The following is a 22,776-nucleotide window of genomic DNA, read 5'->3' as shown; positions in this document are numbered from 1 at the left end:
GGGGAAAATTCAATATGTAACTAATGGAACTTTTCCATTAGTTTCGGGTCTATGGGCTGTAGTTAACAATTGTTTGATTTTGCTATGTTTAAGAAATTTTTTAAAATGGGAAGAAGTAAACGCGGCATTTCTATCACTCAAAATATTTTTAGGGGTTTGAATTTGAAAAATTTGGTGCAAAAAATTAACAAAAGTTTCCGTAGTTATTGATTTAGATGCAAAAGACCACATATATCGCGTGTGATGATCAATTACTAAAGTTAAATACTTTTTAGTAGAATTGTAATAATTAAAACCACCTACACTATCGATTGCAATTATTTCAAAAGGTTTGTCAACTGGGGGCATTTCCTGAAGTAATCCGAATCTTTCCTGTCTAGGTTTTTTATTAATTTGGCACGTGTGACAATGTTTGTTAAAATTTGAAATGTCCAAAGTAATATTTTCCCAATAGTAAACAGAAGTAAATTAATAGTTTTTTGAATTCCTGGATGGCCAAATTTTTTATGAGTAAATTCAAGTAATTTATGTCTTAAAGAAAATGGAACAACAATTTTGGTAAAACCCTTTTTGCGTAAACACAAAACATTATCTATTTTAATAAAATTTCCAGTTAAATAATCATTTTGTTGGGCTTCGCGAATTTCGTCTAATTGCAAAAAATGTGAAGAATGGCTTACATTATTTAAATCAATATCACTATTGTGTTCAATATTGTCAGGAATATCTCGGGATAACATGCCAGCTTCAAAGTTCAAGGTGCCTTTTATGTATTTTATATCATAATCATACATACTTAATAGTAAAGACCAGCGGAACAATCTACCTATCAGATTTTTAACATTTTTTAACCAAACTAAAGCCGCATGATCTGTATGTATGGTAAATTTATTTCCAAATAAATAATGATAAAATTTGTTTAATGCATCAACAATAGCAAGACATTCCAGTTCTGTGATAGCATAATTTTTCTCATAGTCTCTAAGAGAACGAGAATGGAATGCTATTGGATGTAAGACACCTGAAACATCTGGCTGTTTCAAAATTGCTCCAACACCACTTTGATTTGCATCAACAAAAATATGACATGGTAATTTAGGGTTAAATATTTTCAAAATTGGTTTACAAACTAAAGCATTTTTTAAAATTTCGAATGCTTCTTGACATTTGGGAGTCCAACACCAGGGTGTATTTTTCTTTAAGAGATTATTTAAAGGTGCTCTAATTTTAGCATAATTATTTATAAATTTATTATACACATTTATTGAACCTAAAAATCGTTGAAGAAACTTAACATTAGTTGGAGGTTTCAAGTTTTTAATTGCTTCAATGTTGTTGTTATCAGGAGTTACTACACCATTATATATTTCATAACCCAAAAATTGAATTTTATTTTGCAAAAAAGAACATTTAGAAGCTTTTAATTTTAAGTTTTCAAATCTACATATTTCAAAAATTTCCTTTAGATGATTTAAATGTTCTTCAAAACTATTAGAATAAATTATGATGTCATCAAAATAATTAGCTGCAAATGAAACTTTATGTTTAGTGAGTATTCTACGTATTGTTCTTTGAAAAATACTAGGGACGTTCTTCCTCCCTAATGGCAATCTTAACCATTCGTATAACCCACTGTTGGTGACAAAAGCAAGTTTTTCAGTGTCCTCAGGGTTGATTGGAATTTGCCAATAACCACTTACCATATCGAGTCTACTAAAATAAACACTGTTCCCTAATTTATCTATAAGAGTTTCTATAAGAGGTAATGGTTCTGCATCTGATTTAGTAATTTGATTTAATTTTCTGAAGTCTATACACAATCTACTTTTTTTATTTTTATCTTTTTAATAAGCTAAAGTTACTGGAGCAGAATAGGGAGAAGAGCTTTCTTTAATTATATTATGCTTTAACAATTTTTCAATTTGTTTATCTATTTCTTCTTGTTCTTTTGGGGAAGTTTTGTATGCTCGTAAGGATACTGGTAAGTCTGATGTTAATCTTACCCTTTGAGGTTCAATTCTTATTGTCCCTACATCATATTTATCTTTAGCAAAAATATCTGAAAAATCTTCTATAATTTCTATAATAAAACTTCTATAATAAAAGTTGGGAATTTTTTTCATTATCTTGAATTTGCATAATTCTATCAACATGATTCTGACAGGGCTATAGGGTTATACTTTTTAAGGGTATGTTCTGAATGCAAAGTCGTGAACTTCGTCCGATCTAATATTTTAAAATTAGTTGCATTATTTATATTGTAATTAACTAATTGTAATTATTTAAATTGTTTCCGTTGTTTATGACTATGATTTAACTATTACATTCACAGCAACAAATTAGTTAACAAAAAATGATTTATCGATCGAAAACAAATTAAAAAGAAAAAAGTGCATTAACATTTAATTAATTTTGTAATTTTACTCCTTTAAATTTGTTAATGTTGAGCAAGACATTTTGTAGATGCATTCTAATCATAATCACATGAAATGGTTTTTCGCTCCGCAAAAACATATTGAATCAGGAATAATTTGTGATTTACATATTGATTCTGACATAGATTGGAATTTAATCATGAATATAAATTTTCAGTATACAAAAAATTAAAATTAACTTTATGATATTAATTTAATTTTAATGATAAAGCACAAGGTATAAAAAAAAATAAAACAAAGGAAGGACGTAAAAGAGATTGATTTCTCAAACTGAATTTTATTTTAAAATGACTTTGAATTTTAACAAGTCTTCAGATTTTTCTGCTTTATTCCAAGGAGAAAAATTAATTCAATTTTCATGATAAAGGACAAGGGATGAAAAAAATTAAAACAAATGAAGGAATTAATTTTAATTTTAAAATGACTTTTAATTTTAACAAGTCGTCTGATTTCTCTGATTTAGTCTAAGATAAAAATTAAGTTAACATGAAAGGAAATATATATATATTTACACAAATTAAAATATATGTATATATATCTTCCAGCGTGCCATATTTAAATATGTTTCTTATTTAACGAAGTATAATCTAAACACATTGTTAATTCTAAAATTATAACCTAACATTTATTGTATATTAGAGTGTATTGTATATTAGAGTATATTGTATGTTATACATGGTTATTATTATTTTTTTTATCTTAACAATGAAATATTATTTTTCGAATTATAGCTATTCGAAACAAAATTGGATAGCTAGATAGCGAAAAAGACTAATGAAAATTTTAAAAAATTTTTTGAAAAACCTAATGATATTGGGAAATTATGTTATATACTTTTAAAACATTTAAAAAATTTCAAATATAAATTGAATGAAATATATTTAATGACTTTAAATTATTCTAAAAAAATATAGAGAAAACAATTTACAAAAATATCATTAACATAAACAATGTAAAAGCTAAAATCCTATGAAAATGAAGTTTTAAAAAAATATTTACAATTAAACAAGAAATAAATCTGAAAAATTTGTTGTACTCCTTAGTAGTATGTGGGGCACTATAGACCCGGAAGTGACGTCATAGTCAACCGGAGCTTATTTCTGCCCCAACCGGAAGTTGCTTATTTCTGCCCACATACAAACCGGAAGTTGCTTATTTCTGCCCTCATACAAACCGGAAGTTGCTTATTTCTGCCCGCTTGCTTATTTCTGACCGCCTGAAAATCGAAACTTCGTCTGCAGCGTCATGGGGAGCTTATTTCTTTTTTTTCTTAAGCCTAATATATTTTTAGTTTCGGTTTCTGTTTTTAATTTAGTTTCGTTCTTTTAAATATTATTTAATTTATTAGTTTTTGAGGGTGGCAACACTTATTATTTTAATATTAGTTTTTAAGGATGGCAACATTTAGAAACTTTGTTATTTGGGGGAGAAATTGTGTATTATGAAGTTATGACGTCATCTTTTATTACATAACACATAAATGATATCATGCTTTTGATCTAGTGGTGCCATCTATGTGGAGATTTTATAAATAAAATAACTTTATATCTATTTTAATATTTAAATCTGTTTTAATATTATTTATTAAATATAATTAAGGCTGAGGATCGAACTCGCGCCATTAAAAAGCCTTCGCGGGTCAGTAGTTGGATATCATAACCACTGACCCACGAATGCTTGGTTAGATATGTGTTAATAAGTTAAACTTTTGTATTCTGAACACGTGTATAAATGAAAAGGATTTGATATCGATATAATCCTACAGTTTCATCGATATATTTTTCACTTAACCTTTGACAGTTATTAAATAATTATTTCTGCCCCTCTTAATGTTATTATAACTTTCTCTGGATGGCAACGGTACTGACCATACACGTGTTTTGTTTGACGTGTTTTGTGGGATAACACAACTACTGATTACAGAGCGAGTCATTCTGATAAGGTATAACAAGTTGGATCTTGGTCTATGACGTATGTGTTGAATTCACTTTCTTTCACTTGCGCTGGTTAATAGCTAAGCATGTGACAGTTTAACATTTTTCTGATTGGCTGTTAGAGTTATACTTTCATGATTTGGCAACTAGAAGGATAGAGTGAATTCATTCCCCCTACTTATATTAGTATTTCACTTGTTCTTCTGTTGTGTCTCGATTAAGTTTTTGAAAGTTTTTCAATTCACCAGGTTGTTATGGACGGATATTTAAAGAGAAAACATGCTGAAACTGAAGTAAGTACTATTGATTTCTTAGTAATTTACCATGCTTTTAAATTTATTGTTTTATTTTAACTTCTAGCACTAATTCGTTTTAACGCAGAGCATGTGACAAAACTTAGTTAACTTTAAAAATTTTATAACTATGTTATTTTTATTATATTGATGATAAATAGTATATTGATAATGTTAAATAGTATTATTTATAAAACTACTGAGATGCGCTAATCTGTATCTTTAATTAACCAAGAGAAAGTAAATTGCTTTGTACATTTTAATTAATTATTTTTATTTTGTTAATAATAAAAATTACTCATCTTCTTAGTTACAAATTAGGACTAGTTTTTTTTTTCATTACGTAATCTAAATGAAGTTAATATTTGTTAAATTAACTTTCTATTTTTTAAAATTTATTAAGTATGACTACTGCGAATATTAAAAGTATTAGAATCAAAGGTATATTAATTTTAAATTAATAAATATTAGTTTATACGATTAGATACTTTTATCCCTATCGTTTGGATTTACGGCTATCAATGTTGTCATTTTTGAACCCAGAAGACAATGGAACTCCTAGATCTTGAGACAATACATGTCTTCGAAGAGAACTTTGAGAGTACCCATGTTATATGAGGAGGAAGACTACGAAAACCTCCTACCCTTAGTCCGACGACAAATAGTGGGATTGGTTTCGTTAACCAGTATCCTGTGAATGTACAGAGATCAGAGGAAAACTTAAGGTTTCAATAAAATAAATTTGAATAATTTAAGAAATACTATATGAATTCTAATGGTGTCATCTATACTTAAAATGTTAGAAAGAGACTATATTAATAACTCTTAATTTTAGTTATTTTTTAACATAAATACAGTTGATATAAATGACTATAATTATTATTTACCTATTTAATATTACCTATTATTAACCTATTCAATAAAAAAATATACCCTTTAATAATTAATACCAAAAAGTTTCATAAAAACTAGAAACTTATTACAAAAATATAAAAATTATTTTTGAAAAACTAGAAATTTTTCACAAAAAATAAAATTATTTTCTGAAATATTAGAAAATCTCCCTCAGTAATAAAAATATTTTCTAAAAGCTAGAGCATTTTGTTAAAAAGAATAAATAACGACATATTTATATTATCAATTATATATTAAATTTCCTTAAAATTTCAAATGAATTATTTTAAATCTAAGAAACATGTAATGGGAATTTTTGCCGCTTTAAATTCATTTATATTAAAAACATGTAATGGGAATTTATCGTTTTATTACGTCGTTTTATTCAGTTATTACAATATACGATTCATTTATTACAATATTATTACAATTACGTCGCTTTATTCATTTATTTCATCGTTTTATTCGTTTTATTACAATTTAATATTATAATAATGCAAATAACTTACTTTATTTTCAAATTAGGAGTTAATGTAAAAGTTACTATAGCCTTTCTATTTGAAAGTATATATTTAAATGATACTGATTACAGAACTTGAACATGTTATCTATTTCTCACAAAATTTTACAAAGATAATGTCTATCCGGGACGTTTGGGGCTTATCCACGTTTTATCAATTAGTCATAATATCATAGTGCTTCATACTTGTTATAGAACGTGGGAATAAAATTATTTCCTAGAAAATTGTTAAGAAACACATGATGTATGCTCGCAGAAGTGATTGGGTGAAACTTTGAATAAAATGTTATTTATTTTATTAAAATATATTTTGTCTTTATTGATCATTTTCACATGTGAAAAAGTTTATATTATCAAGAAAAAATTATACTTTTTAATAACTAATACAGAAAGTTTCAGAAAAATATATAGAATTTTCTGAAAAACTAGGAGATTTTAGCAAAAACTTAAATATTTTTATAAAACTAACAAATTTTTAACAAAAAAAGTAAAAATATTTTCTTGAAAGAGAATTTTTTTTTTGTAAAAGCATAAATATTTTCTTAAAAGATAGAAAATTTTTAACAAAAAGTTAAAATTTTAAACAAAAAGTTAAAATTTTTAACTTTTTGTTAAAATTTTTTCTTAAAAGATCGAAAATTTTTCTAAGAACATAAATATTTTCTTAAAAGATAGAAAATTTTTAACAAAAAGTTAAAATATTTTATTAAAAGACAAAATTTTTTGCAAAAACGTAAATATTTTCTAAAAAGATAGAAAATTTTGTGAAAAAGTTTGAAATATTTTTATAAAATTAGCAAATTTTTAACAAAATGTTTAAAAGATAGAAGATTTTTTGTAAAAACATAAATATTTTCTCAAAAGATAGAAAATTCTGTTAAAAAGTTTGAAATATTTTTATAAAACAAGTAAATTTTTTTTGCAAAAAGTTAAAATATTTTCTTAAAAGTGAACGTTTCATATTTGTTTTTGTAAAAAGGTTTATTTTAGACAGAACTCAGGAGGTAAAGACTTTTACTTTGCAAATAAATTCTTAATTGTAGTAATCGAAAGGGGTTATGAACATTATCATAAACATTTTAACTGTGTGTTGTTAATTATTTTTCTTGGTGACTCAAAATTTTCTTTTTTTTATTGTAGGAAGGAAACAGAAAAGGATTCTCAGCTTTAGTCATTGATTTTGAAGGTTTTCAACTTTCATCAGGGGCATACATTGTCAAAGAACTTGCTTTTCATGCTGTAAAAGGTAATCCCATTACCGGAGTGTGTACATTCCAACCACCGTTTCCGTTTGAAGAACTTCCAACACAACAGAAAATGCAATATTCTTGGACAGTCCGAAATATTCATCAAATAGATTGGAACCAAGGAGAATTACCCTACGTTAAATTTCATACTATGTTGACTTTTTTGTGTGATATGTATTCACATATCTATGTGAAAGGACTCGGAAAACGGAAATTTTTAGAAATTCTAACCGGCAGAGTGTTTTACAGTTTGGAAGATTTTGGCTGTCCTAAAGTAGATGAACTGATACCAACTTTTTCATCGTGCACTATACATTCACCAGATTTTAAGCATTGTGCTCTCGTTAAAGCGAAAGCATTTGGACGATTTCTACAAGACCTATAAATAGGACAAGCACTCGGAATTCAGCATAAAGTTGTTCCTGGAAGTAATATAGTAAATCTTATAAATGACTTTTTTGCGAAATAGAAAATCAGCTCCAGTGGGGGGAAATGTATTTTTAAAAACATTAAACGATGTTCAATTACCAGCAAATTTATATGTAAATAGAAAAATTGTATAGTAAAAATAAAATTTTTAAGAAAGCCTTGATGTATGCTCGCAGAAGTGGCGAGGTGAAACTTTGAATAAAAATGATATTGAATATTGAAATATATTTTGTCTTTATTGAGCATTTTCACAGGTGAAAAAGTTTATATTATCAAGAAAAATGTCACCCATTAATAAATAATAAAAAAAGTTTCAGAAAAATATCTAGAACTTTTAGAAAAACTAGGAAATTATTACAAAAACATAAATATTTTCTTAAAAGATAGGAAAATTTTGTTAAAAAGTTTGAAATATTTTTATAAAACTAGCAAATTTTTAACAAAAAGTAAAAATATTTTCTTAAAAGAGAAATTGTTTTTATAAAAACATAATTACTTTCTTAAAAGATAGAAAATTTTTAACAGAAAGTTAAAATATTTTATTAAAAGAGAAAATTTTTAGTAAAAACATAAATATTTTTCTTAAGAGATAGAAAATTTTGTTAAAAAGTTTGAAATATTTTTATAAAACTAGCAAATTTTTAACAAAAAGTTAAAATATTTTGTTAAGAGAGAAAATTTGTTGTAAAAACATAAATATTTTCTGAAAAACTAGAAAATTTTGTTAAAAAGAAATAAAAATGTTACATTATTTCCTAGTTCGTTAAGATTTTAAGATGATTACTTTAAGTTAGATCAATAAATATTCAATATTCAATATCATTTTTATTCAAAGTTTCACCTCGCCACTTCTGCGAGCATACATCAAGGCTTTCTTAAAAATTTTATTTTTACTATACAATTTTTCTATTTACATATAAATTTGCTGGTAATTGAACATCGTTTAATGTTTTTAAAAATACATTTCCCCCCACTGGAGCTGATTTTCTATTTCGCAAAAAAGTCATTTATAAGATTTACTATATTACTTCCAGGAACAACTTTATGCTGAATTCCGAGTGCTTGTCCTATTTATAGGTCTTGTAGAAATCGTCCAAATGCTTTCGCTTTAACGAGAGCACAATGCTTAAAATCTGGTGAATGTATAGTGCACGATGAAAAAGTTGGTATCAGTTCATCTACTTTAGGACAGCCAAAATCTTCCAAACTGTAAAACACTCTGCCGGTTAGAATTTCTAAAAATTTCCGTTTTCCGAGTCCTTTCACATAGATATGTGAATACATATCACACAAAAAAGTCAACATAGTATGAAATTTAACGTAGGGTAATTCTCCTTGGTTCCAATCTATTTGATGAATATTTCGGACTGTCCAAGAATATTGCATTTTCTGTTGTGTTGGAAGTTCTTCAAACGGAAACGGTGGTTGGAATGTACACACTCCGGTAATGGGATTACCTTTTACAGCATGAAAAGCAAGTTCTTTGACAATGTATGCCCCTGATGAAAGTTGAAAACCTTCAAAATCAATGACTAAAGCTGAGAATCCTTTTCTGTTTCCTTCCTACAATAAAAAAAAGAAAATTTTGAGTCACCAAGAAAAATAATTAACAACACACAGTTAAAATGTTTATGATAATGTTCATAACCCCTTTCGATTACTACAATTAAGAATTTATTTGCAAAGTAAAAGTCTTTACCTCCTGAGTTCTGTCTAAAATAAACCTTTTTACAAAAACAAATATGAAACGTTCACTTTTAAGAAAATATTTTAACTTTTTGCAAAAAAAATTTACTTGTTTTATAAAAATATTTCAAACTTTTTAACAGAATTTTCTATCTTTTGAGAAAATATTTATGTTTTTACAAAAAATCTTCTATCTTTTAAACATTTTGTTAAAAATTTGCTAATTTTATAAAAATATTTCAAACTTTTTCACAAAATTTTCTATCTTTTTAGAAAATATTTACGTTTTTGCAAAAAATTTTGTCTTTTAATAAAATATTTTAACTTTTTGTTAAAAATTTTCTATCTTTTAAGAAAATATTTATGTTCTTAGAAAAATTTTCGATCTTTTAAGAAAAAATTTTAACAAAAAGTTAAAAATTTTAACTTTTTGTTTAAAATTTTAACTTTTTGTTAAAAATTTTCTATCTTTTAAGAAAATATTTATGCTTTTACAAAAAAAAAATTCTCTTTCAAGAAAATATTTTTACTTTTTTTGTTAAAAATTTGTTAGTTTTATAAAAATAAGTTTTTGCTAAAATCTCCTAGTTTTTCAGAAAATTCTATATATTTTTCTGAAACTTTCTGTATTAGTTATTAAAAAGTATAATTTTTTCTTGATAATATAAACTTTTTCACATGTGAAAATGATCAATAAAGACAAAATATATTTTAATAAAATAAATAACATTTTATTCAAAGTTTCACCCAATCACTTCTGCGAGCATACATCATGTGTTTCTTAACAATTTTCTAGGAAATAATTTTATTCCCACGTTCTATAACAAGTATGAAGCACTATGATATTATGACTAATTGATAAAACGTGGATAAGCCCCAAACGTCCCGGATAGACATTATCTTTGTAAAATTTTGTGAGAAATAGATAACATGTTCAAGTTCTGTAGTCAGTATCATTTAAATATATACTTTCAAATAGAAAGGCTATAGTAACTTTTACATTAACTCCTAATTTGAAAATAAAGTAAGTTATTTGCATTATTATAATATTAAATTGTAATAAAACGAATAAAACGATGAAATAAATGAATAAAGCGACGTAATTGTAATAATATTGTAATAAATGAATCGTATATTGTAATAACTGAATAAAACGACGTAATAAAACGATAAATTCCCATTACATGTTTTTAATATAAATGAATTTAAAGCGGCAAAAATTCCCATTACATGTTTCTTAGATTTAAAATAATTCATTTGAAATTTTAAGGAAATTTAATATATAATTGATAATATAAATATGTCGTTATTTATTCTTTTTAACAAAATGCTCTAGCTTTTAGAAAATATTTTTATTACTGAGGGAGATTTTCTAATATTTCAGAAAATAATTTTATTTTTTGTGAAAAATTTCTAGTTTTTCAAAAATAATTTTTATATTTTTGTAATAAGTTTCTAGTTTTTATGAAACTTTTTGGTATTAATTATTAAAGGGTATATTTTTTTATTGAATAGGTTAATAATAGGTAATATTAAATAGGTAAATAATAATTATAGTCATTTATATCAACTGTATTTATGTTAAAAAATAACTAAAATTAAGAGTTATTAATATAGTCTCTTTCTAACATTTTAAGTATAGATGACACCATTAGAATTCATATAGTATTTCTTAAATTATTCAAATTTATTTTATTGAAACCTTAAGTTTTCCTCTGATCTCTGTACATTCACAGGATACTGGTTAACGAAACCAATCCCACTATTTGTCGTCGGACTAAGGGTAGGAGGTTTTCGTAGTCTTCCTCCTCATATAACATGGGTACTCTCAAAGTTCTCTTCGAAGACATGTATTGTCTCAAGATCTAGGAGTTCCATTGTCTTCTGGGTTCAAAAATGACAACATTGATAGCCGTAAATCCAAACGATAGGGATAAAAGTATCTAATCGTATAAACTAATATTTATTAATTTAAAATTAATATACCTTTGATTCTAATACTTTTAATATTCGCAGTAGTCATACTTAATAAATTTTAAAAAATAGAAAGTTAATTTAACAAATATTAACTTCATTTAGATTACGTAATGAAAAAAAAAACTAGTCCTAATTTGTAACTAAGAAGATGAGTAATTTTTATTATTAACAAAATAAAAATAATTAATTAAAATGTACAAAGCAATTTACTTTCTCTTGGTTAATTAAAGATACAGATTAGCGCATCTCAGTAGTTTTATAAATAATACTATTTAACATTATCAATATACTATTTATCATCAATATAATAAAAATAACATAGTTATAAAATTTTTAAAGTTAACTAAGTTTTGTCACATGCTCTGCGTTAAAACGAATTAGTGCTAGAAGTTAAAATAAAACAATAAATTTAAAAGCATGGTAAATTACTAAGAAATCAATAGTACTTACTTCAGTTTCAGCATGTTTTCTCTTTAAATATCCGTCCATAACAACCTGGTGAATTGAAAAACTTTCAAAAACTTAATCGAGACACAACAGAAGAACAAGTGAAATACTAATATAAGTAGGGGGAATGAATTCACTCTATCCTTCTAGTTGCCAAATCATGAAAGTATAACTCTAACAGCCAATCAGAAAAATGTTAAACTGTCACATGCTTAGCTATTAACCAGCGCAAGTGAAAGAAAGTGAATTCAACACATACGTCATAGACCAAGATCCAACTTGTTATACCTTATCAGAATGACTCGCTCTGTAATCAGTAGTTGTGTTATCCCACAAAACACGTCAAACAAAACACGTGTATGGTCAGTACCGTTGCCATCCAGAGAAAGTTATAATAACATTAAGAGGGGCAGAAATAATTATTTAATAACTGTCAAAGGTTAAGTGAAAAATATATCGATGAAACTGTAGGATTATATCGATATCAAATCCTTTTCATTTATACACGTGTTCAGAATACAAAAGTTTAACTTATTAACACATATCTAACCAAGCATTCGTGGGTCAGTGGTTATGATATCCAACTACTGACCCGCGAAGGCTTTTTAATGGCGCGAGTTCGATCCTCAGCCTTAATTATATTTAATAAATAATATTAAAACAGATTTAAATATTAAAATAGATATAAAGTTATTTTATTTATAAAATCTCCACATAGATGGCACCACTAGATCAAAAGCATGATATCATTTATGTGTTATGTAATAAAAGATGACGTCATAACTTCATAATACACAATTTCTCCCCCAAATAACAAAGTTTCTAAATGTTGCCATCCTTAAAAACTAATATTAAAATAATAAGTGTTGCCACCCTCAAAAACTAATAAATTAAATAATATTTAAAAGAACGAAACTAAATTAAAAACAGAAACCGAAACTAAAAATATATTAGGCTTAAGAAAAAAAAGAAATAAGCTCCCCATGACGCTGCAGACGAAGTTTCGATTTTCAGGCGGTCAGAAATAAGCAAGCGGGCAGAAATAAGCAACTTCCGGTTTGTATGAGGGCAGAAATAAGCAACTTCCGGTTTGTATGTGGGCAGAAATAAGCAACTTCCGGTTGGGGCAGAAATAAGCTCCGGTTGACTATGACGTCACTTCCGGGTCTATAGTGCCCCACATACTACTCTCCTTAAAACTATTACAGAGTTTTCACGAAGACTTATTTTATTAATAAGAATTAAGAATTACGGGTTACAAAATTAATCCCAAAAATGAGCAAAAAGTACCATTTAGTTTAAAAATGTTTGAAAAATAACAAAGACCGAGGAATAAAAATTATTATAGAGAAATTTTCAAAAAATATCATTTTCTTCGGATTTTCATTAACTAACAAAAAATCAAAGTAAACTACGAAGTTTGAAAATTAAAATGTGAGGAAAATGCATTTCAAATTTACATGACTAAATGTAGAAAGTACACTGCTGGACAATTGCTAAGGACGGATCACAAATTGCAATGTAGCATAACATTAAGCGAGACATGAGGCCTAGTAGGATAAAATATAGTTGCCACACTGTTCAGACATTAGAATAAAGAATATTCATTGTTCTGGAAAGTACAAAAGCTATGAAACATCTGAAAGAAAAAAAATGTTCATTTGATGGTGCGTAAGGACAAATGCAACAATGCATCTAAATGTCAGCAGGCAACTTGAAGAAAGGTGTCAGTACGGGATATGTCCACCGTGGAGTGTGATGCAACATTCTACACGTCGTATCATACTTTGCGCAACATTATCCAGCAGCTGTTGAGGAAATTTATCCCATTCCTCTGTCAGTGCACGGATGAGGGTGTTCTTGCTTGTCGGAGGATAGTTTCGACCAGAAAGTTGCCTCCCCAAAGCATCCCAAACATTTTCAATGGGGTTTAGATCTGAAGAACGTGATGGCCATACGAGGCGTTGAATACCCTCGCTGTTTAGACAATCCTGAACAGCGAGTGTTCGATGACATGTTGCGTTGTCGTTCATAAAAACAAATTTATCACTGACAGCACCACGGAAAAGACGAACATGAGGAAGTAGAACTTTATCAATGTATCGTTGGCCCGTCATAGTCCCATTCGCAACCACATGTAGGCGCATGCGGCCATTGATCATGATGCCGGCCCACACCATGACACTGCATGTCGGATATCGGTCCCTTTCCGGGATATTTTCTGGACGATAACCAGTACCACTCTCGCGCCAGATCAGTTGGCGTCTACAATCCTATGACAGACTGAACCTACTCTCATCTGAGAATAGTACGCATGCCCAGTCCTGTTCAGTCCAATTGTGATGCTCACGAAACCATTGCAAACGGGCAGTACGGTGCTGTCTGGTCAATGGGACACACACAACAGGTCTGCGGGCATACAGTCCTCCCCTCCTCAAACGTCTGGCAACAGTTTTTCGGGAGATCTGCTTTCCGTGGCAGCAAGAAACTGATTTGCAACCTGCTGAGCTGTGGTGCGCCTGTTCCTTTTTGCTGATAGGACGATGTATCTGTCTTCTGCAGGCGTTGTACTTCTAACACGACATCTCCCGTGCCGTCTACTACACATTCCAGTAGTTTTGAATGATTTCCACAGCCGTGAAACAACGCTGTGAGCGATGTCGAATTCCCTGGCAACATCTGTTATTTTTCGCCCTTCTTCGATCTTTCCAATAATTCGGCCACGCTTAAAATCATCTAAGTGATATCGAGAAAACATGCCAAAAATTTCAAGTTCGTCAACTAAATCTTTCCTGTAAAACTTTGACTTGGAACAACAACTCTCCACACGCGTCAAAACCTTTAAAGCTCTTATCAGCGCTATCACGTGATGAACAGACGTGGAAAAAAATTTTCATATGCATACCTCTTCTTACTATATCACGCACTTATTCTAATTTTCCACATTTTGCTTCCTTTAATTTTATGGTTGTTATGGATGATAGTGTTATCCGTCCTTAGCAATTGTCCAGCAGTGTAATAAAGTCAGACAAAAATAATTACTACACCAGGTATACTGACAAAAAATGCATTAAACTATGTCTGACGCACAAGGAAAGGAATAAATTAAGAGATTACTGAGCAACCTTAGAATCGTTAGCCCTGTGTATAGCTAAAAATTGCAATGCTAGTGAAAATTGAGGTACGACTTTACTATCAATAATGGCAATCAAAAAAATCAAAATAAAATATCTGAAGTCTTTTTTAACGGAAATTAGAAATATCTATAATCAAAATTTCTTTATATATTTTTTTTCTTCTTTTATTTTGATAATATATATTATATATATATTCGCACGTGTTCATCTCACCCTATTGATAAATCTATTATGTAAAAAATTTAAATTTTCAAAATTATAATTAACTTTAGTACGTAAAACCAGAAATATATGCAAACTAAGAATAAAGAAATTTAATTTTAAGCAATATTCTATTTTGTATATTTTATTAACATAAAGTTTTGTTGACGAAATTATTCTGTCGACATCGGCGATTGTATACACCTTGGCTATTGCATTGGCACTTACTGGACAAAAGCAGTGATGGTTTCTTTTAGAAAATAATAAATAAAGATTTATTTTTCAGTTTTAAATTGTAACATTAAAATATTATTTTAAATTATAACATTAATATATATTAATTAATATATAATTATAGTATTTATAGCAATAGGAAAGACAATTTAATTAATACAAAAAGTAGGTTTTTGTTAGTAAAAGATTATATTATACCCTAATGGCGACGAAAAAAATTAATATAATAAAGAAACAAGGTTCTATTAGTTTTTATAATACATTAATTATTATCTTTAAGATTTGAAATGAAAAGTCATTTTTAAAGATTGAGAGTTCGTTAAAATATGCCTTATATTGTAAAAATACTGACTGTACTTACTTGTAATACTTACTGACACAATTATTTATTGACTAAATTTTTTCAAAGGTAAGGTATGTATGTATGTATGTAGCATAATAAACAAATACAATAACAGCAAATACAAAATTTTCTGCTTTTCAGCAAGAAAAATTTGCAATGAATAAAATCTTTCGCAGGGCATGACATATACTGAGATGTATATATTGTGCAACTATTGAAAACCCGAGCATAATTTTTCATTTTATAAACCCTTCCTGTAAAGAGATAAGACTTATGATTTAAATAAATGAATATATAACTTTTTTTCTTAAAATTAATCATCTTAAAATCTTAACGAACTATGAAATAAGGTAACATTTTTATTTGTTTTTAACAAAATTTTCTATTTTTTTCAAAAAATATGTATGTTTTTGCAAAAAATTTCCACTTTTAGGAAAATACTTTAAATTTTTGTTAAAAATTTGCTAGTTTTATAAAAATATTTCAAACTTTTTCACAAAATTTTCTATCTTTTAAGAAGATATTCATGTTTTTCAAAAAATTTTGTCTTTTAAGAAAATATTTTAACTTTTTGTTAAACATTTTCTATCTTCTAAGAAAATATTTATGTTTTTACAAGAAATTTTCTATCTTTTAAGCATTTTTTTATCTTTTTGTTAAAAATTTTCTATCTTTTAAGAAAATATTTATGTTTTTAGAAAAATTTTAGATCTTTTAAGAAAAAATTTTAACTTTTTGTTAAAAATTTTAATTTTTTGTTAAAAATTTGTTAGTTTTATAAAAATATTTAAGTTTTTGCTTAAATCTCCTAATTTTTCCGAAAATTCTATATATTTTTCTGAAACTTTTTGTATTAATTATTAAAGAGTTCAATTTTTTCTTGATAATATAGACTTTGTCACATGTGAAAATGATCAATAAAGACAAAATATATTTTAATAAGACATTATCTTTGTAAAATTTTGTGAGAAGTAGATATCGTGTTCAAGTTCTGTAATCAGTATCATTTAAATAGAAAGGCTATAGATAGTTTTAAATTAATTCCTAATTTGAAAATAAAGTAAGTTAATTGCATTATTATAATATTAAATCATAATAAAATGAAAATGTTTTGAATATAAGTGAATTTAAAACGGCAAAAATTCCCATTACATGTTTCTTAGATTTTAAATAATTCATTTGAAATTTTAAGTAAATTTAATATATAATTGATAATATAAATATGTCGTTATTCATTTTCTAATAGAAAATAAAATCAAATTTTTTAATGTATTTATTTTAATAAAAATATGATTGAATAAACACCGTAGATATATTGTTATATATTAGTTTTTAATTAGATAATAATTTTTTTTCGTAAATGATTTTATAGAAAATTAATAAAATTTATATTTCTTAAATATCTATATTAATACGTGTTGGAGCTCTTGCAAAACTAAAAATTAGGTGAAATCAAAGGCATCTGTCCAGTTTTCAACTAACAACCCTTCATTGCTAATATCATATTCATTTTTTCATCATTAGTGTGATTGCGTAATAGATTAAATAAATCATAGATTAGTTAATTATGTTATAATTTACATATTAGATAAATTAATTCATAGATTAATTAATTACGTAATAGTTTCCTTTATTAAAAGTAGATGACATTATACTATACGAATTCTCTCATGAATAACGAATTCTCGTGTCTACTATTTATGTTAGTATTTTTTCAAAATGATGAAGCATTTAACGAAGCCAAGTTCCGTACTGGTCGTCGTACTAAGTGTTGGAGGTTTTCCTCCTCATATAACATGGTACTCACAAAGTCCTCTTCAAAGACATGTATTGTCTCAAGATCTAGGAGTTCCCTTGTCTTCTGGGTTCAAAAATGACAAGACAACATTGATATCCGTAAATCCATACGACGGTAATAAAATAAAATCTACAATTGTATATTTAATTGATAAATATCCAATTTTATAAAATAACATTCATTGATTTAAAATTAATATGCCTTTAAATCCAATACTTTTAATATTCACCGTAGACATACTTAAAAAATACAATTTTTATTTTAATATTGAATCAATTTATTTAAAATGTATTCATTAATATTGATTAGGCTAATAATAATTACAGTCATTTATATCAACTATATTTATGCCAAAAGTAACTAAAATGAAGAGTTATTAATATATTCTCCTTCTAACATCTAAGTATAGATGGAGCCCTTAGAATAAAAGCATATGAATGATATCATTTATTTATTATGTAATACTTAACACGTGTGTGGTCAGTTCCATTGCCATCCATAGAAAGTTATAATAGGATTAAGAGGGGCAGAAATAATTATTTAATAACTGTCAAAGGTTAAGGGAAATATATCGATGAAACTGTAGGATGATATCGATATCAAATCTTTTTCATTTATACACGTGTTCAGAATACAAAAGTTAAACTTATTTGCACATATCTAACTATTTGTACATATCTAACTTATTAACACATATCTTAGCAAGCATTCGTGGGTCAGTGGTTATGATATCCAACTACTCACCCACGAAGGCTTTTTGATTGGCGCGAATTCGATCCTGAGCCTTAATTATATTTAATAAATAATAATAAAACAGATTTAAGTATTAAAATAGATTTAAAGTTATTTTATTTCCATCATTCCCACATAGATGACGCCACTAGAGTAAAAACATAATATCATTTATTTATTATGTAATAAAAGATGACGTCATTACTTCATAATATACAATTTCTCCCCGAAATAATAAAGTTTATAAGTGTTGCCATCCTTAAAAACTAATATTAAAAACAATAAGTGTTGCCACCCTCAAAAAAGTAATAAATGAAAATAATATCAAAAAACAAAACTAAATTAAAAAACCTAAACTGAAACTAAAGTAGGGCAGAAATAAGCACACGGGCAGAAATAAACAACTTCCGGTTCATAGGCGGGCAGAAATAAGCAACATCCGGTTGTGGCAGAAATAAGCTCCGGTTGACTTTGGGTGATGACGTCACTTCCGCCGCACCAACACCGGCTATTTCTACTAATAGTAGTAAAAAAAATATTGAATTGCTAGTTTTACAATTTTTTTACATCATTTCAGGAAATGTTATTTTAAATGGCAAAATTCAACATTGGAGCAGAGGATTACTTCCTGAGAAAACTAATTTTTAAAAAGAGGTATATTGGAAATTGGGGTGTCAATTTTATATTGAAATATTTTTTAGCAGAGGACACAATTTCGATTGACTCTAAATTCTATCTGTATAAATTTGAAAGCCTTCACTTTATTTTCCACTTCCTAAGAAGTTAGAAAACAAATATTTGGATCTCTTTATGAGATGGTTAGAAAAAGTAAACAACATTTCATTTCAATACTCTCGATACCTCGAAAAGCTTGATATGTCAGGAAAATATTTTTCCCTTTTTCATTATATATTTACTTAGTTTTAATTCCTATGTCGGTCTTCTCAAAACTCTCTTGTGTCGAATTTTTTTTCGAAAATAGGAAATGAATTATTTCGGAAAAATCACAAGTTTAATGTAAACCAATTATTTTCTATTTAATGCACATTATGTATATATATATATATATATATATATATATATATATATATATAACGTCGTTGCCGAGTGGAAGGATTAAAACAGGTCATAGGTCGGGAAGGAGGGTACAAAATTTATTTATTAATTATTAGACAAGAGCAGTCATGAGAATGAGTAAAAGTGCACATGAAAAGTTGCGCTCCTTGGTTATATGTTAGGGAAAATCTTGCAAAGTAAAATCCGTAAAATGTCTTAATTTAGGGAAAGAGGGAAATCTTAGTAGTTGCTATTGGTTTATGAAATAGATCGAATGTTTCCCACACAGAGCAAGGGGGAAAATGTCCTGCCCTTAATTAAATGCATACTTGAGCCAAAAATAGATTTAAGAACAGGATGTGGCTTTTTAAAGTGTGAGAAAGTATTTCGATTAGAATAATTAATTAGGATGAAGTTTTATAGCAGAGAAACTAACATAAAAAGATTAATTGAAGCTTTTTATGTTACATCCCCCTTCGCCAAAATGTTTAGTTAGAATCCAAAAATTTTAAAATTATCCATTTGCAAAATCTTCCCTATGGTAGAAGCACATTTAAAATGACCAAATTTGTAATGTTGACAATATATAAAAGTAATATAAATTATAAAACATTTACATATGTTCTCATTGTAAAAATTTTAACACAATTAAAAATCTGTAGTAGCATCATCAGCAAATTTAAAATTTTCATTTTCAACAGTTTTTTTTGACTTAACAGTTTTTTCAGTCTCAAAAGTCTTTTGTTTAAAATCACAACACAGCTTTTTCACTATAAGAAGTATTCTTCATAAAAACACTATTTAAGTTAACTCTTCAATCATGATAAAAAAATTTATAAACATTTTAAAAAATGTGCAAGTTAAAATGTAAAACACAAAATGCAAAAAACAGTTTTACAGGAAAAATTTCAATCTGAAATTAGATTTGAGTTTTGTTTACCTTGTTTGAAAACAAAAATGACACAGTGGCTGTTATTCTGAAGTCCAAGATTTCAGTATTGTCTTCATTTCACTTTATTTATTATTTACCTTACATATTTATCACTTTAATAGCTAATTATCCGAAAAAAAATTCTTTTTTTTTTCTTTATGTCCAAAATATGCCTTCTGTAAAATTTTTCTTTTCCTTTTCTCTCTTATTTTTCTTTCTACTTTCTTTTCTTTCTACTTTCTTTATATTTATTTATTTGTACTTTTATTTTCTTTCTTGGTATTTTTATTGCAATTATTAACCCGGATTTCAGGAAATATGTGTACAGACAAATTGCTTTTATAATCAGAAAAGGCGATCAGTCTTCTCAGATTTTACATTACAACCCGTTTAACACAATTTATCACTAATTGAAATCCAAAACAAAGCTTTCAAATTTAATATGGTATTAAGGTAAATCAGTTTTTAATTTTTGACTGATCTAGCTATTTTCCTTATTTTTAATCTGAAGTGCAAGTTTGGTTTATTTGCAAATTACCTTTTATTTTTTCATTTATATCTTTCATTCTTTCTTTTTGGACATAATTTTTTTTCAAGAATTTTAGTTCGGATATTTTTTTAAAGTAATTTTTGTGCAGAGATCTTAATTGGTAATTTAATTTGTCACAATTGTGTGTTGGGAAATTCAAATATTTCATTTTTATTTCTTACGTGTTTTTTAAGTGAATTTGGTTACTAATACCTTTCAATTTGTGTTTGATCATTTTCCTATCTGTATGCTGGAATTAAACATCAGAAATAAAGAAACGATTTGTTTATGGAAATTACTGAGCTAGAACAGAGCTATGAACTAATTACCAACGTTGGACTCAAGCATTAGTGTCTGATTGTACTTCAATTTAAATTCTAACAACAAGTATTTTATTCATTTTTCCAAACTATTTGTATTAGTTTTAACATTTCTTGATTTAATTTTTGCCACACCGTAATTGCATTTATATATTAAAAGTGAATCTCAATAATTATTGCAGTTGCATTACGAAGAGAAAAAAAAATTTAAATGGCATTTTCATTTAAACCCTAATCACTGTAAAACAAAAATATAATTTCTACTACTCAAAAAATCATAGAAGCTGTAACACATAAAACCATAAATTTGAAAATAATTTCTCGAAACCTTTCTTATGACAATCATTTCACGGAAAATAAAAATTTCAAGGAAAAAATTTCAACAGTAAATACGATTAATGTATAAAAAATAATTTTTCTATTGAAACATCAAGAATGATAAAAAAAAAAAAAAATTTAAAATAATAATCAATAAAAATTCAAGAAATTGTTTTATGAGAATTGTAAAAAAATATAAACGCAAAGGATACGTGAAAAAGTTCGAATTAGCCCAACATATTTTGAAAACCACAACATCAGAGATGAGACTGCGTTGAAATTCCGTTAACACAATTCCAAAAACAAAGACAAGAGCTGCTAGGGAAAAAATTTGTTTCTTCGTTAAGATGAATAGTAAATTAACATTGAATGGAGAAATTGAAGCTTATTTTTCTTTGAGTTCTGAGTAGGTGGGAGAGGAATGTCAAACATCTAAGGAGACCATCATAATTCCGGGGTGTGAAAACAATTCATCGACGATAAAATCCAGCTCAGCACTTAAGAGTGGCAAAATCAATGCTTTCTCAAAAGGATAGGGTTTCAATAAAAACATTTTAATTATCAGGAGTTCGATGCAGTTTTTCTTTTTAGTCCAAGGAAAGAAATTGAAGCTCAGCTTTCTAGTAGTCTCAGGAACGTAGACAATATATGCAGCATAGACAAATGGAAAACCGATGATCGTTTAGTTCCACTGTGCGTAGATATCATTTATAATAAACAAAAAGTTTTGAAGAGTTTATTTTTTGATGAAGATACTAGATGAATTAATTATTGCCATAAGTTAAAGAAGAATTTGACTGCTTATTTACCAAATGTCCATTTGAAAAAATGATTTGAAGTTATTCCATATTTTTGATGTACCCTCTTCCGAAGTTGATTTATTTAATTTCAAATGAGATATTAAATATCTTTAATGTAGCGTACGAACTGTACCCCTTCCCGACCGTTCAATCCTGGCGACTTATAACGTCGTTGCCGAGTGGAAGGATTAAAACAGGTCATAGGTCGGGAAGGAGGGTACAAAATTTATTTATTAATTATTAGACAAGAGCAGTCATGAGAATGAGTAAAAGTGCACATGAAAAGTTGCGCTCCTTGGTTATATGTTAGGGAAAATCTTGCAAAGTAAAATCCGTAAAATGTCTTAATTTAGGGAAAGAGGGAAATCTTAGTAGTTGCTATTGGTTTATGAAATAGATCGAATGTTTCCCACACAGAGCAAGGGGGAAAATGTCCTGCCCTTAATTAAATGCATACTTGAGCCAAAAATAGATTTAAGAACAGGATGTGGCTTTTAAAAGTGTGAGAAAGTATT

At 27.3% G+C, this 22,776-nt stretch overlaps 2 protein-coding genes across 2 annotated transcripts; one reads left to right on the top strand and one right to left on the bottom strand.

The window, feature by feature from the left end:
• The first annotated feature begins 4,383 nt into the window (after nucleotides 1–4,383).
• LOC147801845 (uncharacterized) lies at nucleotides 4,384–7,972 on the top strand. The gene is made up of 2 exons (XM_087154616.1): nucleotides 4,384–4,662; nucleotides 7,217–7,972. The coding sequence occupies exons 1-2, from the start codon at nucleotides 4,624–4,626 to the stop codon at nucleotides 7,706–7,708; spliced, it is 531 nt and encodes a 176-aa protein (XP_087010742.1). The 5' UTR covers nucleotides 4,384–4,623; the 3' UTR covers nucleotides 7,709–7,972.
• A 616-nt stretch (nucleotides 7,973–8,588) lies between these two features.
• On the bottom strand, nucleotides 8,589–12,147 carry LOC147801844 (uncharacterized). Its single transcript, XM_087154796.1, has 2 exons — nucleotides 11,866–12,147; nucleotides 8,589–9,315 (listed from the first exon to the last, which is right to left on the bottom strand). The coding sequence occupies exons 1-2, from the start codon at nucleotides 11,902–11,904 to the stop codon at nucleotides 8,824–8,826; spliced, it is 531 nt and encodes a 176-aa protein (XP_087010922.1). The 5' UTR covers nucleotides 11,905–12,147; the 3' UTR covers nucleotides 8,589–8,823.
• Between the last annotated feature and the right edge of the window lie 10,629 nt (nucleotides 12,148–22,776).

Source organism: Parasteatoda tepidariorum, chromosome 11, assembly GCF_982258835.1.
Source record: "Parasteatoda tepidariorum strain Cologne lab strain chromosome 11, Ptep-v5.0, whole genome shotgun sequence".
Taxonomy (NCBI): domain Eukaryota; kingdom Metazoa; phylum Arthropoda; class Arachnida; order Araneae; family Theridiidae; genus Parasteatoda; species Parasteatoda tepidariorum.
Note: the sequence above shows the minus strand (reverse complement) of the source record. Positions and strands in the feature narration are given on the sequence as shown.